The 15,761-nt window shown below is 49.3% G+C and overlaps 1 protein-coding gene across 3 annotated transcripts in view; it reads left to right on the forward strand.

Moving 5' to 3' along the window:
• PIK3C2B (phosphatidylinositol-4-phosphate 3-kinase catalytic subunit type 2 beta) overlaps positions 1-15,761 on the forward strand; it is a 66,738-nt gene that overhangs the window by 41,062 nt on the left and 9,915 nt on the right. For all 3 annotated transcript variants that reach the window (XM_043484690.1, XM_043484691.1, XM_043484692.1), the window contains 13 exons: positions 51-144; positions 275-369; positions 1,035-1,215; positions 1,955-2,062; positions 2,846-2,938; positions 3,756-3,885; positions 7,830-7,966; positions 11,897-12,066; positions 12,513-12,669; positions 12,967-13,076; positions 13,974-14,175; positions 14,613-14,737; positions 15,638-15,755. In XM_043484690.1, coding sequence (XP_043340625.1) covers positions 51-144; positions 275-369; positions 1,035-1,215; positions 1,955-2,062; positions 2,846-2,938; positions 3,756-3,885; positions 7,830-7,966; positions 11,897-12,066; positions 12,513-12,669; positions 12,967-13,076; positions 13,974-14,175; positions 14,613-14,737; positions 15,638-15,755 — 1,720 coding nt within the window. The remainder of the gene's footprint in view (positions 1-50; positions 145-274; positions 370-1,034; positions 1,216-1,954; positions 2,063-2,845; positions 2,939-3,755; positions 3,886-7,829; positions 7,967-11,896; positions 12,067-12,512; positions 12,670-12,966; positions 13,077-13,973; positions 14,176-14,612; positions 14,738-15,637; positions 15,756-15,761) is intronic.

Here is a 15,761-nt window from a genome sequence, read left to right on the forward strand (position 1 = left end):
TGCCTCAGACCTGGGGCTGGATTGTCAGCGTTCTGGGCTCTGTCCTGCAGGTTCCCAGACCAGGAGGTGCGTCGCATGGCTGTGCAGTGGATCGGCTCCCTCTCTGACGCCGAGTTGCTGGACTACTTGCCCCAGCTTGTGCAGGTGGGTGGGCTGGCCTTCTGTCCAGTTCTGGTGGTCCCGCCCCCCGGACCCCAAGACAGACTGTATCCTACAGGGACATTGCTTGGTGTAGAGTACGGACAGTCTGCAAAGCCTCCTGTCTCCTACCCAGGCCTTAAAGTACGAATGCTACCTGGACAGCCCCTTGGTGCGCTTCCTCCTGAAACGAGCGGTCTCTGACTTGAGAGTGACTCACTACTTCTTCTGGTAAAACTGTGTGCAGAAAGGGGGGAGGTAGACTTGTCTCCCTCACTTGGGAGTATTTTACTCTCAGCCTGCAGGGTGGCGGCTTCCCGGGTGGCACTAGTGGTAAAGAACCTGCCTGCCAGTGCAGGAGACAAAAGAGACGCAGGTTCTATTCCTGGGTTGGGAAGACCCCCTGGAGGTGGGCATGGCAACCCACTCCAGTATTCTTGCCTGGAGAGTCCCACGGACGTAGGAGCTTGGCGGGCTGCAGTCCGAGGGTTTGCAAAGAGTCGGACACCACTGAAGCGATTTAGCACTGCCGGGTGGGGAGCTGAACCGTCTGGGTTGCAGTATTTGGGCCAGCACCTTTTCCTCAGGGGGGTCTCAGCCCACCCCTATGATAAGCAGAGTGGGGATCATCCCTGGCCCTCCCCTCCACCCTCACATGGCAGAAATGTAAAGGAGAAACCAGATGCATGAGGGCTTTGCACTCTACTTAAAAACAGCACGGGCAAGCTGAGAAGTGGATGAACACCTCTGTATTAGCTTTACATCCAGAGTCTGTTTTCCTTCCCAAGTTTGGGGTGGGTTTTCCAGGGAGTTGGAGCTGGGTCTGGCCATCCCTCAGCCCCCTTGCCTGTGATCCCTTGGGTGTTCTGACTGCGGTGCCTCCCTTTGCCGGATAGGTTGCTGAAGGACGGCCTCAAGGACTCTCAGTTCAGCATCCGCTACCAGTATCTGCTGGCCGCCTTGCTGTGTTGCTGTGGCAAGGGGCTGAGAGAGGAGTTTAACCGCCAGTGCTGGCTTGTTAATACCCTGGCCAAACTGGCCCAGCAGGTCCGGGAGGCTGCTCCTTCTGCACGGCAGGTGAGCAGGGCGAGGCTGCCTCTGTGCAATTCCGGTTCTGGGCCTCTGCAGCCAGTCGTAACTCCTCAGGCCTCCTGACCAGCAGGACGGCCCTTGACCATCGCTGGTGAGGGGCTGGAAGGAGGCGATTCTCTCATCTACAGGCTACAAACCATGAATGTGCTTTCTTTGGCTTGCTAAGTATTAAAGTGTTTATTTAACTGTTTGCCTTAAAGGCTGAGCTAAGTGGTATGAGTGGTTCACCGCACAAGAGCATCCAGCCAGAGGGCCAAGTGAGGGCTCAAATTCAGTCATCCTTTGTTCACTGTGCGGTGAGCTCCATTTCAGGACCACCAGAGGGGGCACCTTTATATGTGTAGAACGGGCCTGTGTTACGTCAATATTAGCGATCCTGGTTGCTAATCTTTAAAGATTGGGAGGTGATAAAGTCTAGATTATTGGCTTTCTCTGGCCACCGCCCAAGGGGCAGCTCCTCCTGGGCCTGCCGCCCACCGTGTATTCACCGCGGGCCCCATAAGCTGTTCTGTCATCCACTCCGTCTCTGCAGGTGTTTGGGCTGTGGCCTGGAGCTGGCCCGGGCAGGGGTGTGGGAAGGGTTTTCCTTCATTGCGGTCTGCAGGAGGCTGTCCATACCTCTCTGGTGGTTGTTTCCATACCAGCCACTACTGGGCACCCGCCTGGGGAGAGGCCTGACTTCGGTGGAGCCTCCGGCCCTCACCCCACCCTGCTCTCCCCACAGGGCATCCTCCGCACTGGCCTGGAGGAGGTGGAGCAGTTCTTCGCCCTCAACGGCTCCTGCCGGCTGCCCCTCAGCCCCAGTCTGCTGGTTAAGGGCATCGTGCCCAGGGTGAGTGACTGGTGGGTGCGGGGCTCTCAGAGTGGGGAGGGCTCATGGAAGCAGGGTCCTCACTGACCAGGTTACTGAGAGAGATGAGGAAGAGAGGCTTATGTGGAGCCTCTTCCCAGCCCTGACGCATGTGGTCTTTCACCTGACAGCTGTGTGGTGTGGGTGAGTGTGTGGTGTGTGGTGGGGTAAGTGTGGTGTGGGTAAGTGTGTGGTGGGGTTAGTGTGTGGTGTGTGGTGGGGGTAAGTGTGTGGTGGGGTGAGTGTGTGGTGTGTGGTGGGGTAAGTGTGTGGTGGGGTGAGTGTGTGGTGTGTGGTGGGGTAAGTGTGTGCTGTGGGTGAGTGTGTGGTGGGGTGAGTGTGGCTGGGTCAGGGTCTCTCCTGGTGATGCTGAGGTTGAAGGCCAGCTGGCGCCCAGCGCTCTCCCTGTGCCCAGAGGTGTTCTCAGTGCTTCCCTTTGGCTGTCACATTTCATCCTTACCACTCTCATGAAGCAAGTACTGTGAGCCCCGTTTTAGAGGAGAGTTATAGATGGGACACCTGATTTGCCAGCAGTCACGCAGCGTAGCAGTGGAGTGAACGGAAGGGGTCGGAGGTCAGGTGCAGGAGCTGAAGCCCTAACACGCTAGAACGGGGTGAGGGCGATGGGAGGGAAGAGCAGGAGTGTGCGCTCCGCAGAGACCTGAGGAAACAGTGAGCGGCCGCTGCTGGAGCAGTGGGGCGGCCATTTTCCCGCGTGGGCCTGGGCCACCCTGACCCTCACCACTACCCTCTCGACGGTGACAGGACTGTTCCTACTTCAACTCCAACGCCGTTCCCCTCAAGCTCTCCTTCCAAAATGTGGACCCGCTGGGCGAGAACATCCGTGTCATCTTCAAGGTGAGGACCCCCTCTCAAGCCTGGTGGGATGTAGGCGGTAGAGAGAGGAGAGGAGGGAATCCAAGGGGGGCAGAAACAGCCTCAGGGCCCTTCTCTTCCTGCTAATTGCACTCACGCTGCCACTATAGTGCATGAAAGACTATCGGCTGAAAAAGGAAACAGATCAACTGTGTGTGGGCCCAGAGAACTAGGAACAGTGTTGGAATGTACAGAGGGGCAGCTGACAGCCTGTCAGAAGTGCTTTCTAGAAGGCCAGCAATGGAGCAGATAAGGTGCTAACCTGCTTGTCTCTGGGGTGTTCAGGCTGAATGACTGTGACAGGCATGCTGAGGGGGAAATTCATGTATCAGGTGGAGGTTGGATTTAGATGAATCTTGAGGTCCCTCTAACTGGTCCGTCCCTGATTCTGAGGAATAAATACAGCCTCAGAGCATACAGTCCGGGGGGGAAATGAAAGACATGAGCGTGGCTTAGTCACATACATGTGCTCTATGTAAGCTCCAAGTCCAAGGTGTAAACCCTTGACTTGGATGGTTAGGAGGGCTGCATGAAGAAGGGGACCCAGACTTCACTTCAGATGGGGGTGTGGGGTTGGGGAAAGACCACACTACCACGGGGATAAAGTGTGGCTGTTGGCCCCTCTCTGGTGTCTGACCCGGTGGGAGCTGGGTGAGCAGGTCCGAGGGTGAGGTGGAGACCTGGGCAGTTCCTGGCCACTGTAGTCTGGGTCAAGGTTGCCCTCCTGGGAGAGCTGGGGCCTGGTATGAGCTGGGGGAGGTGATCGAGGTAGTTCTGGTCCCTGTCTTCCTTCATCTAGTGTGGGGACGACCTTCGCCAGGACATGCTGACCCTGCAGATGATCCGCATCATGAGCAAGATCTGGGTCCAGGAGGGGCTGGACATGCGCATGGTCATCTTCCGCTGCTTCTCCACTGGCCGGGGGAGAGGTCAGTCAGGGGTGGGCGGGGTGATGGCTGGGCAGCTGCTGTGGGGGACATCCTTGCTTAATGCCCTTCTGCCGTTCCTTCACATGAACTTTGTGTTTCTCCAGAAAAATGAGAAGGGCAGGATTATTCCTTTAGAAACTGTGGAATGGCATAAAAAAGGAAGGCAGGGAGAGAGACTCATAAAATAAAGCAGATTTGGAGACATAGCAACCATGTGTACTGTGTAGACTTTGGATTCTGATTTTAACAGACCCAACTGTGGAAAGATATTTTTGAGACAGTTGTGGGAAATTTGCATGTAGATTGGGCTAGATCAGATCAGATCAAAGAATGATTGTTAAATTTTTAGATTTAATGCCATAATTATGTCCTTATTAGTTATACTTGGAATACTTATGAGTGAAATGACATGTATGGGATTTACTTAAAAATACTCCAGATGGGATTGAGGCTGGAGGAGAGAAGAGGGAGGCAGGGCTGGGTTATTGAAATAGATGAAACAAAATTAGCAAAATGTTGATAATTTTTGAAACTGGGTGATGGTTATATGTGAGTTCTTGGTACCATTTCTTTATTCTTACATGTATTTGAAAATCTCGTAATAAAAGTTAAAACAATAAAAGATCATGGCTATGAGCTGGGGAGGCCACAGAGTCACAATGTGGAATATGAAAGCTGGGGAATATCTTTCCCCTTAGTATATATACATCTTTTAATTGAGCTATAATTGCTCCACAGTACTGTGCCAGCTTCTGTTGTACAATGAATTAGATGTATCCATGTATCCACATATCCATGTATCCAGCCACATGTACACGTATACCCCCTCTCCCAGTCTTCCCGTCCCCCAGCCCCTCCATTCCACCTTCTAGGTTGGCACAGAGCACTGAGCTGAGCTCCTTGTGCTATCAGCAGCTCCCACCAGCTCTCTGCTTTACACATGGTCGTGGCCTGTCTATCCCAGTCCCCAGGTCATCCCCTGCTGCCTCCATTCTCTGTGTCTGTGTCTGTTTCTGCCCTGCAAATAGGCTCATCTGTACCGTTTTTCTAGACTCCACAAATATGCCTTATTAGACAATATTTGTTTTTTTCTTTCTGATTTACTTCATTCTGTATGACAGGCTCTAGGTCCATCCACGTCTCTACAAATGACCCAGTTTCATTCCTTTTCATGGTTGAGCAGCTTTCCATTGTGTATATGTACCACATCCTCTTTATGCATTCATCTGTTAATGGACATTTAGGTTGTGTCCGTGTCCTGGAGATTATTGTAAATAGTGCTGCAATGAACGTTGGGATCCATGTGTCTTTTTGAATTATGATTTTCTCAGGTCATATGCCCAGTAGTGGGTTTACTGGGTCATATGGAACCTCCATACTGTTTTCCATAATGGTTGTATCAATTGACATTCCCAATAACGTGTAGGAGGATTCCCTTTTTTATACCCTCTCCAGCCTTGATTGATTGTAGATTTTTTTTATCTTTGACCAGTGTGAGATGAGACCTCATTTTAGTTTTGATCCACAATTCTCTAATAACTAGGGATGTTGACATCTTTTCATGTACCTCTGGGCCATCTGTATGTCTTCTTTGGAGAAATACCTATTTAGGTCTTCTGCCCATTTTTTGATTGGGTTGTTTGTCATTTTGATATTGAGCTGTATGAGCTGTTTGAATATTTTGGAGATTAATCCCTTGTCAGTTGCTTCGTTTGCAAATATTTTCTCCCATTCTGAGGGTTGTCTTTTCATCTCATTTATGGTTTTCTTTGCAGTGCAAAAGCTTTTAAGTTTAGTTAGAGCCCATTTGTTTCTTTCTGTTTTTAGTTTCATTACTCTAGGAAGTGGGTCAAAAAAGATCTTGCTGTGATTTATGTCAAAGAGTGTTCTTCCTGTGTTTTCCTCTAAGCATTTTGTCCAGTCTTATATTGAGGTCTTTAATTCATTTTGAGTTTATTTTTGTGTATGGTGTTGAGTGTTCTAATTTCATTCTTTAATATGTAACTATCTAGTTTTCCCAGCGCCAATTATTAAAAGAGATTGTCTTTTCACCATTGTATATTCTTGCCTTCTTTGTCGTAGATTAGGTGACCACAGGTGTGTGGGTTTAATCTCTGGGCTTTTCTATTCCAATCTGTTGATCCACATTTCTGTTTTTGTTCCTGTGCCATGCTGTCCTAATTATTGTAGCTTAGTCTGAAGTCAGGGAACCTGATTCCTTCAGCTCTGTTTTCGTTCTCAAGATTGCTTTGGCTATTTGGGATCTTACGTGTATCCATACAAATTGTAAAACTTTTTGTTCTAATTCTGTGGAAAATGCATTGATTCTGTAGATTGCTTTCGGGTAGTAGTCATTTTCACAATCTTGATTCTTCTAATCCAAGAACATGGTGTATCTCTCCATCTGTTTGTGTCATCTTTCATTTCTTTCATCAGTATCTTACAGTTTTCTAAGTGCAGGTGTTTTGCCTCCTTGAGTAGGTTTATTCCTATTCATTTTGTTGCAGTGATAAATGGGATTATTTCCTTAACTTCTCTTTTTGATCTTTTGTTGTTGGTGTTTAGGTATGCAAGATCTTTCTGTACATTACTTTTGTAACCTACAAGTTTAACAGATTCATTGATGAGCTCTAGAAGTTTTCTGGTGGCATCTTTAGAATTTTCTGTGGATAGTATCATGTCATTTGCAAACAGTGACAGTTTTACTTCTTTTTCAGTTTGGATTCCTTTTGTTTCTTTTTCTTCTCTGATTGCCATGGCTAGGACTTCCAAAACTGTTGAATAATAGTGGCAAGAGTGGACATCCTTGTCTTGTTCCTCCTGATCTTAGGGGAAATGCTTTCAGGTTTTCACCATTGAGAATGATGTTTGCTATGGGTTTGTCATATATGGCCTTTATTATGTGGAGGTAGGTTTCCTCTGTGCCCACTTTCTGGAGAGTTTTTATCATAAACCAGTGTTGAATTTTGTCAAAAGCTTTTCCTGCATCTATTGAGATGATCATATGGTTTTTCTTCTTTGTTAATATAGTATAACACCTTGATTTGTTTATATATATTAAAGAATCCTTGCATGCCTGAGATAAATCCCACTTGATTATGGAGTGTGATCCTTTTAACATATTGTTGGATTCTGTTGGCTAGTATTTTGTTGAGGATTTTTGCATCAGTGTTCATCATTAATACTGGCTTGTAAGTTTCTTTTTTGTGATATCTCTGTCTGACTTTGGTATCAGGGTGATGGTGGCTTTGTAGAGTGAGCTTGGTAGCTTTCCTTTCTCTACAGTTTTTTGGAAGAGTTTGAGAAGGATGGGTGTTAGGTCTTCTCTAAATGCTTGGAGCCATCTGGTCATGGGCTTTTGTTAAAAGATTTTAAATTGCAGTTTCAATTTCATTACTTGTGGTTGGTCTGTTTGTTTTTCTATTTCTTCCTCATTCAGTCCTGGAAGGTTGTACCTTTCTAAGGATTTGTTCATTTCTTCCATGTTGTCCATTTTGTTGGCATATAGTTGCTTGTGGTAGTTACTTATGACATGCTGTATTTCTGTGGTGTCAGTTGTAATTTTTCCTTTTTAATTTCTAATTTTACTGATTTGAATCCTCTCACTGTTTTCCTTGATGAGTCTGGCTAAAGATTTATTCATTTTGCTTGTCTTCTCAGAGAACGAGCCTTTCGTTTCATTGATTTTTGCTGTTGTTTTCTTCATTTCTATTTTATGTCTGCCCTGATTTTTATGATTTCCTTCTTTCTACTAACTGTGGGTTTTGTTTGTTCTTTCTCTAGTTGCTTTAGGTGTAAGGTTGATCTTTCCCCTTATTATCGACGTTTGTCCAAATGTCCTAGAGCTAAATTTATAGGGATGCATCCAGCAAAGCTCTTGTAGTCCTCTCCTGACAGATAGCTTTTCTCTGCTCTGGAGAGTGACTCGGTGTCTCCCCTCACAGGGATGGTGGAGATGATCCCCAACTCTGAGACCCTGCGCAAGATCCAGGTGGAGCACGGGGTGACCGGTTCCTTTAAGGACCGGCCCCTTGCTGACTGGCTGCAGAAGCACAACCCTGGGGAGGACGAGTATGAGAAGGTAGGACTGAAGCGGGGGTGAGGCTGGGGTGGGATGCGCGTGGCCTGGCCCCCTGCTGTGTTCCCACAAGGCCTGCGTGTGCCCAGCGAAGACAGCTCAGCTGTGCTGGGAGGGGAGAAACACTCCTGGTGGACTGGTGCCTCCCAGTGTCTAGAGGTGGTTAAATGCCTGAGAAGCTGACCAAGCACATCCTCTGGTATCCAGCTGGGAAGCCTCAGGCAGGCTGAGTTTGGAGGAAGCGGTGCCTTCTTAGTCAGGGGTCCTATTCAGGTCCTCCTGTGCCTTCTGAGGAGTCCAGTGATGCTCTGCAGAACAAGAGTTGGAAGAAACTTAAGAGATCATTTTATCCGACTCCTCTTTTTAATTAATTTATTTTCTAAATGAAGGATAATTGCTTTACAGAATTTTGCTGTTTTCTGCCAAACATCAACATGAATCAGCCATAGGTATACATACGTCCCCTCCCTCTTGAGCCTCCCTCCCATCTCCCCATCCCACCCCCCTAGGTCGTCACAGAGCCTCTGTTTGCGTTCCCTGAGTCATAGAGCAAATTCCCACTGGCTATCTGTTTTATCCAACTCCTCTTTTCCATAGATGTGAAGTAAGGTTCATTCAGTTGTTCCCAGTTTTGGAGTTAGTGTGTGGCATGCAGGGGTGCAGGTGGATGATGACACAGAGACGATGGAGCAGGTAGTTGCCTTTGCTCGGGAGGGGCTTTCCTGGGCGGTAGGGTTCGGTGGCCTGCAGGGCCCTGTGGCTGGCACGCAGCCTCACAGCTCTGGCCTCTGGCTTCATCATGCTTGAGGGAGAGAGAGTGAGTCATAATCACCACGCTCCTAAGAGGAGGGCCTTAAACCAGAATGCTAGTTTATGGGGATCGATAAATACTGACTTTTCTTGACCAGTGCCTTTTATCCCTTAGGGAGAACCTACATGGGCAGCCAAATTATAATCAGAATGTTGTTTAGTGAATATAATTAGAGGATCTTCCAAGGTCGTGAGTGCTTTCGTTCCCCAGGGTTTAATTCCTGGCCTGCTGAGCTCTTTGTACTCTTCTTGGGCCAGTTCATCATCTCCTGTTGCTTTACCCCCGCTGTGATGACTTCCAGAGCCATCCCCTCTTCCCTCTCACCACCCGATTGCTGGATCTCTGCTTGTGTTGACCTGTGTCAAACTCAAGTCAAAACCGAGCTTTCTGGCTCTCTTTGTCCTCTCGAAACCTGGTTTTTGTGTGTTTCCTGAGTGATAAGACTCTCTGTGTGGTCTCCCAAGACAGAGCCATGAGTCTTCTGCTTTTTATTTTACTTCATTTAGCTTTACGCTGTGCTGGGTCTCCGTCGTTGTGCGTGGGCTTCTCCTGGCAGGGGCTCCTCTTGCTGCAGAGTCGGGCTCTAGGGCACGTGGTCTTCAGCAGCTATCACAGGCGGGCTCTGGAGCGCAGGCTCAGGAGTTGTGGCACTTGGGCTTAGTTGCCCCGCAGCATGTGGAATCTTCCCGGATGAGGCATGGAATCTATGTCCCCTGCATTGACAGGTGACTTCTTAACCAGTGGGCCGCCAGGGCAGTCTGAGTCACAGTCTGCCTGATGCCTCCACTCTGCTTTAGCGAGCCATGTTGACTCTGTTCCCCAGAGGCCTCTTGACTCTGACTGACTTCTTCTCACCATTTCTTTCAGCCGGGTGCTGTCTGCCCCCTGAACCACTGGAATGCCTCTCCTCTTCCCACTATCATTCTCTGCTTGATTTCTGAGGCTTTTAAAATAAAGTGCAAACTGCTAATGTCACACCTTTGCTCTCTCTTCTTCAAGGACTCCTTGTGTCCTAAGAGATGAGCTCATCATCCACGACATTGCGGCAAAGCCCTTTGTAACCTAGCCCTGCCGACCCCTGTGGTCTCCTCCTCTGCCCCTCCCCATCTTACGGTCACTTACGTTGTAGCTTAAGGAGCCACCTCCATTTCCTAGATTCTTTTAGACGGTGGTGCTTCCTTTGCCAGAAAAGCCCTTTCTTCCTTTCCCCGTCCCTCCAAACCCACCTCCTCTATGTTGTGAATGTTAAGGTCCTCTACCCTTGGAAAGAAGTAATATTGTCTCCACCCGCCCTCAACTCCATATGCTGTTTATACCAACATGTATTTTTCAGGTATTAAATAGCCACCATAGAGAGGCATTGTACTTGGTGTTGGAATTGTGATTACTCCTTGCCAATGTAATAAAGAATCATAATAAATGTTATAGAAGTTTGTACAACAAGAATGCACACAGAAATTAACTCAGCATCTCCATGTTTAATATCAGTCTTTCAAAGGTGACTCTCACCTCTTCTAGGCTTTCTACGAGAATGATGCTGGTAGTTTTTTATGGTGCCTTCCAGGAGGGGAGAGCTAGAGATGTTTGTCTCTTGGCCACCTACTCAGCAAACAGAGTACCCCCACCCTACGCATGAAACCCCTTAAATCAGGAGCTCTCTCTTTATACGTTGAGACTTCCTGCCAGTAAGCAGCTAACACCCTGTATAACTCAGGTGAGGAGACTTTAGTCATCTACTCTGTGACATAGGACAGGCATACAGCTGCTTCGTAAGTCAAAACAGGATACATTTCAGGTAGCAAGAATACCTGTGACAGGAAGACAGGTCGGTAGAGATGGTCAAGACTGAGAGTTGATGGGTTATCGAGCAGTTTCTTTTCAGTTACGTATTTTCCTATCATAGAAGTCATCTTTTTCTTCCAGAACGTACATTCTGTGAGTTCTTTACAAACTTTCTATTCTTAACTTCCTAGGGGATTAGTCATCTGGTTTAATTTAACAAGTAGCTGGGAGATTTCTGTGTTTTGGAGTAGGCCTGTGGAGCAGCCAAGAGGCTGCTGGGGGATAAGCTCACTGGACCCTGGGAAAGGGAGAGTACTAAACTCTGAGTGAGTGTTGGTGCCTGTAGGGGACCAGCAGGGAGGAGTCAGTGCGGGCTGGGCGGGTCTGGGAACTCAGGAAGGTCCCTGAAGGCTGGGTAGAAATTTGCAGAGGGCGGTGGGAAGGGCATGTTCTATAGCTGGGAAACTTTCTCTCATGCCCAGTTTCCTGCTTAGCTCTGACAACTGTGGCCTCTGCTTAGGAGTCTTTCTTGAGTTCTTAGGAATTCTATGAACCTCCCAAAGAGGATTTGGAGGATGAAAGGTGTCCATTCACGAATTCCATACATTTTTACTGGAAAGACAGATAAGGGGGCAGATATTAACTAGATAAAATAAGGTAGATCCAACCCCTTACTCCTCCATCTCCTGCTTTAAACTCAGAAATAGCTCTAACACATTTTACCAACTAAAGATGTCTGATTTTCAAGTGTAAAACACCCTCTAAAAGTGTTAAAGCTCCCTCAGCTCTTCCTTGGAGAGAAGTGAATTTAATTAGATTAGCATTTATTGGTTACCAAGAACACCAGAAATGGAGCTCTATTGGGGACGAGGAGATGGACAGAATTCTGAGCAGGGTCAGGAGGGGACCTTTGAGTCTGCTGCCTTGGTGCTTTGCTTGAGTTAAGGTCACCAGAACCAGGCGGGAAAGTTGTAAACATCAAGCTTGCCTGATTCTTGACTGGTCAAGCCTGGGCTCCTGAATCAGTCCATTGTCCTTCCCACCAGTTTCCCGAGGAGAAAGAAGGGTGTAGAAAGTGTCGTGTATTGCAGATAACGGATATATTGCAGAAGGTGGATATATACATATAAGCCTCCCATCTCCTTTTTGCCCCATAAGATACAAGACAAGCTTCTGTATGCCTCAGTGTGTATGTCAGTAGTGATGAAGACTGAACAGGCAGATGCGAGAGCCCTTGGACTCCTGGGAGAGGGTCAGGGCAGGCTCGGGTCAGCCTGGTTTTGCCCTTGGGGCCCCTGTGCACGACTTTATTCCCTCCCCTCTGCATGCCCTCCACTCAGGCTGTAGAGAACTTCATCTACTCCTGTGCTGGCTGCTGTGTGGCCACCTACGTCCTGGGCATCTGTGACCGACACAACGACAACATCATGCTGAAGACGACCGGCCACATGTTCCACATAGATTTCGGCCGCTTCCTGGGCCATGCCCAGATGTTTGGCAACATCAAGCGGTAAGCGGTCCCCTGAAGCCAGGATGTGTGTGTGGGCCCAGGAGGTCAGCAGAAATGGTTCAGAGCTGGAACACAAGCCCACTGTAGAGTGTGACCCCTGGGTTGAGCAGCTCTGGGGAAGAGAGCACTGAGGCCTTGCAGAAGAAGGCAGGGACCAGCCCTTCTCCCTCCCTGCTGAGGGCTGAGCAACGGGAAACGAGCCCAGACCACAGCCAAAAGAAGTCCCAGATACCCGGGGGGAGCCATGAGCTCATAGCCAAGGGAACAGTGAATGACGTGTCTGGGGATCTTCTAAGGTTAAAGTAGGAAAAGAAACAGTGTTGGAGGAGCCTGTGGATCCAGTGTCACGCAGGTTTTGAGGGATGAGGGGAAGCTCCCCCGACAGCCCACACGGTGCGCTCCCTCCTTCATGCTGACCTTCTGCCTGTGTGTTCCCCTTGGCTCAGGGACCGCGCCCCCTTTGTCTTCACCTCGGACATGGCGTATGTCATCAACGGGGGTGACAAGCCTTCCAGCCGCTTCCATGACTTTGTTGACCTTTGTTGCCAAGCCTACAACCTCATTCGCAAGCACACCCACCTCTTCCTCAACCTTCTGGGCCTGGTGAGGAGCTCCATCCCTTTCCGAACCCCTCCTTCTTATCATCTGACACCATCTTTAAGGCTCCATTTCCGGAGATCTGCCTCTCTGAGCCCGAGATAAGGGCAGGGCCCAGAACACGTGGGGACAGTCGTGTCTGCTGGTATCTGACTTCCTGCTCCAGACCCCCCAGCTCCCGTGGCCTGCCAGCCGCTGCCCACCACATCTCTCTACCACCCTCTAGAAGGGTTGGGGAGCGAAGCTGTAGAAAACCTTGACTTCCTGGTCGTTACAGACGCCCTGTCGTGTTTGCTCGTCTAGATGTTGTCCTGCGGGATCCCTGAACTCTCAGACCTGGAAGACCTCAAGTACGTGTACGATGCCCTGAGGCCTCAGGACACGGAGGCCAATGCCACCACCTACTTCACCAGGTGAGACGCTCCATGCGAAGCAGTGCTGCCATTCTGGGCAGTAATTTCCAGGCTGCTCGACGGGGAGGAGCTGGGCTAGGGCGACGGGAGAGGCTTTGCTCTGAGGCAGAGCTTAGCGTTGACAACATGGGTCAGTTGTCTGACTTGGGTAAATCGTTTTACTTCTCTCAGGCTCGGTCTTTCCGCCTGAACTTGGGTGCCAGCCTTTACACGGAGGTGTTGCGATCCCCTGCTTGCATTCTCACCAAGTCTCGGTCAGGGACGTTGTCTGTGGGGCCATGTACAATAGGGATTTTGTAATAGTTCTTAGCTCTCTCGATCAGGACCTTCCCCCTTGTTAGAACATGGAATTTCATGGTTCCATTTTCCCATATTTGATGTTTTTAGACACATTATGTATGAAAGCAGGAAAGTGCCCATGTACTAATGTCTACGGTTTTGTCCATTTTATTATGTACCCTCTTGGGAACTTAGCAAGTTTAATTTTCTCTGGGGTTAGTACAGTACCTTTCCTTCAGAACTAAAATCTCTGTATTGGGTTTTGTTTGGTGGGGATCCGTTGTGCTGAAGCTTGAAGCTCAGTTTGACAGCAGTGTTTAGACTTTGACATGGTAACCCCACGGTGGCATCCCTCAGTCCCCTCCTGCTTTGGATTAACTGTCTTTGGCCCTGGTGGGCGGTGAGGGGAGATGAGACCCCCATGGTTCACAGGAATAAACTGTATTCAGATCATTGTGTGCAGTCATGTGCTTATGAGGATATCACACAGGGGAAATGATCTGATCTAAGCTATGTGTTAGCCTCAGGTGTTGGGGGATATTCCTTGAGATACAGCTCTGCCCAGGCAGTGGGGACTTGGGTCTGTGGTTGCAACATTTTCTTCCCGTCCTTCTGCAGGTTGATAGAGTCCAGTCTTGGCAGTGTAGCCACAAAGCTCAATTTTTTTATTCATAACCTGGCTCAGATGAAGTTTTTAGGCTCAGATGATCGGCTGACCCTCTCGTTTGCTCCGCGAACACACACTCTCAAGAGCTCAGGCCGCATAAGCGATGTGTTTCTCTGTCGCCACGAGAAGGTCTTCCACCCTAACAAGGGCTATGTAAGTGTCCGCTGCAGTCTGACTCTCCTGCTCCCCGCCACCCCACTTGTTGCGGTTGTTTCTTTCCTTCCACACTGTGGGTGCTGGAGCTGGCTGAGCACCCTGTCCCGGGGGCAGTTGCAGACCCTTTCCCCTCCCCTGCCCAAGTGGCCTGCCTAGTCAGGGAGCTGAGCTGGATGGCTGTTCCCGCTGAGCCAAGGGTCTTGTGAACTAAGGATTCTTCTTGTGAATCTTTGCTTTCATTTTCCTGCATATGTATATTATCTTCATCTCCATTAGAGACATTTTTATACTCTTCCTTCTAGAGCGCATAGCTCTTCCAACACACACACACACACACACACACACACACACACGCACACACACCCTCTGTCCCCTCACCTACCCCCCCTTCATTGGTTTGGCAGGAGGTATTCACTAATATTTGGGCTTCGCAGATTTACGTGGTAAAGGTTATGCGAGAGAATGCTCATGAGGCCACTTACATCCAGCGGACATTTGAGGAGTTCCAGGAGTTACACAATAAGCTGCGGCTGCTCTTCCCTTCTTCCCTCTTGCCCAGGTAACTGCTCCGCCTCCTGTCTGCACTGAGGGGTAGCCAGGAGGGCAGGCAGACGGGCGCTGGGCAGCACTGCCCTTGGCAGTCAAGACCTGCGTCCTTGGTTTTCTTAACTGGCAATGTGCGCTGACAAGCGCGCCCCCTGCTGGCCGTGCGCTTCTGAGCCTCTCAAGTGGTCCTGCAGCCTGGAGAGCAAGCCTGAGTGCACCGGCCAGGCTGCAAACCGGGTCTAACGGCAGGGGATTGATGGCGTCTGAAGATGTTTTGAATTGTCTAATCTTCTAAAGAGTAAAAGTACTTTTCAAATATATAAAGAAAATGTAGTGTATATACAAAATGGAATATTACTATACTGCATGATTCCACTTATATGAAGTACTTAGAGTAGTCAGATTCATAGAAACAGCAAGTAGAATGGTGGTTGCCAGGGGGAGGGAGCAAACGGGGAGCTGCTTAGTGGGTACAGAGCTTCAGTTTCGCAAGAGGAGAAGACTGGAGAGGGAGGGTGATCGTGGTTGCACCCCAGTGTGAGTGCATTTAATTCTGAACTGTACACTTAACAAGGGTAAGACAGTAAATTTTGTTAGATGTGTTTTACAACAATTTTAAGGAGCGGTTTTTCAAATAGAATTTTTACCGTGAAGGGGGAAACTGGCGGCTCCAGAGCTGCCTGAGCACTCCTGGGTTTGGTTTTCTTTTCTGGGGTCCTTACAATTGCCCAGCGTGAGATGCTGCGCGCGGGTCCTGGCACAAGCCTGGGGAGCCGGGCCAGGCGTGGAGTCGGGGAGAGGTCCCTGGGATGGGAGGCCGGGAGAAATGCGGATCAGGTGGCTGAAAATGAAAGTGGAATGGGACTAAAGGCTGTTGCTTCCTTTTCTTGACCGTCTCCCCACCGGCCGCCAGCTTCCCCAGTCGCTTCGTGATTGGCCGCTCGCGAGGAGAGGCGGGGGCCGAGCGGCGCCGGGAGGAGCTGAACGGCTACATCTGGCACTTGGTCCACGCGGCCCCGGAGGTGGCCGAGGTGGGT

Source organism: Cervus canadensis, chromosome 13 (genome assembly GCF_019320065.1).
Source record: "Cervus canadensis isolate Bull #8, Minnesota chromosome 13, ASM1932006v1, whole genome shotgun sequence".
Classification (NCBI taxonomy): domain Eukaryota; kingdom Metazoa; phylum Chordata; class Mammalia; order Artiodactyla; family Cervidae; genus Cervus; species Cervus canadensis.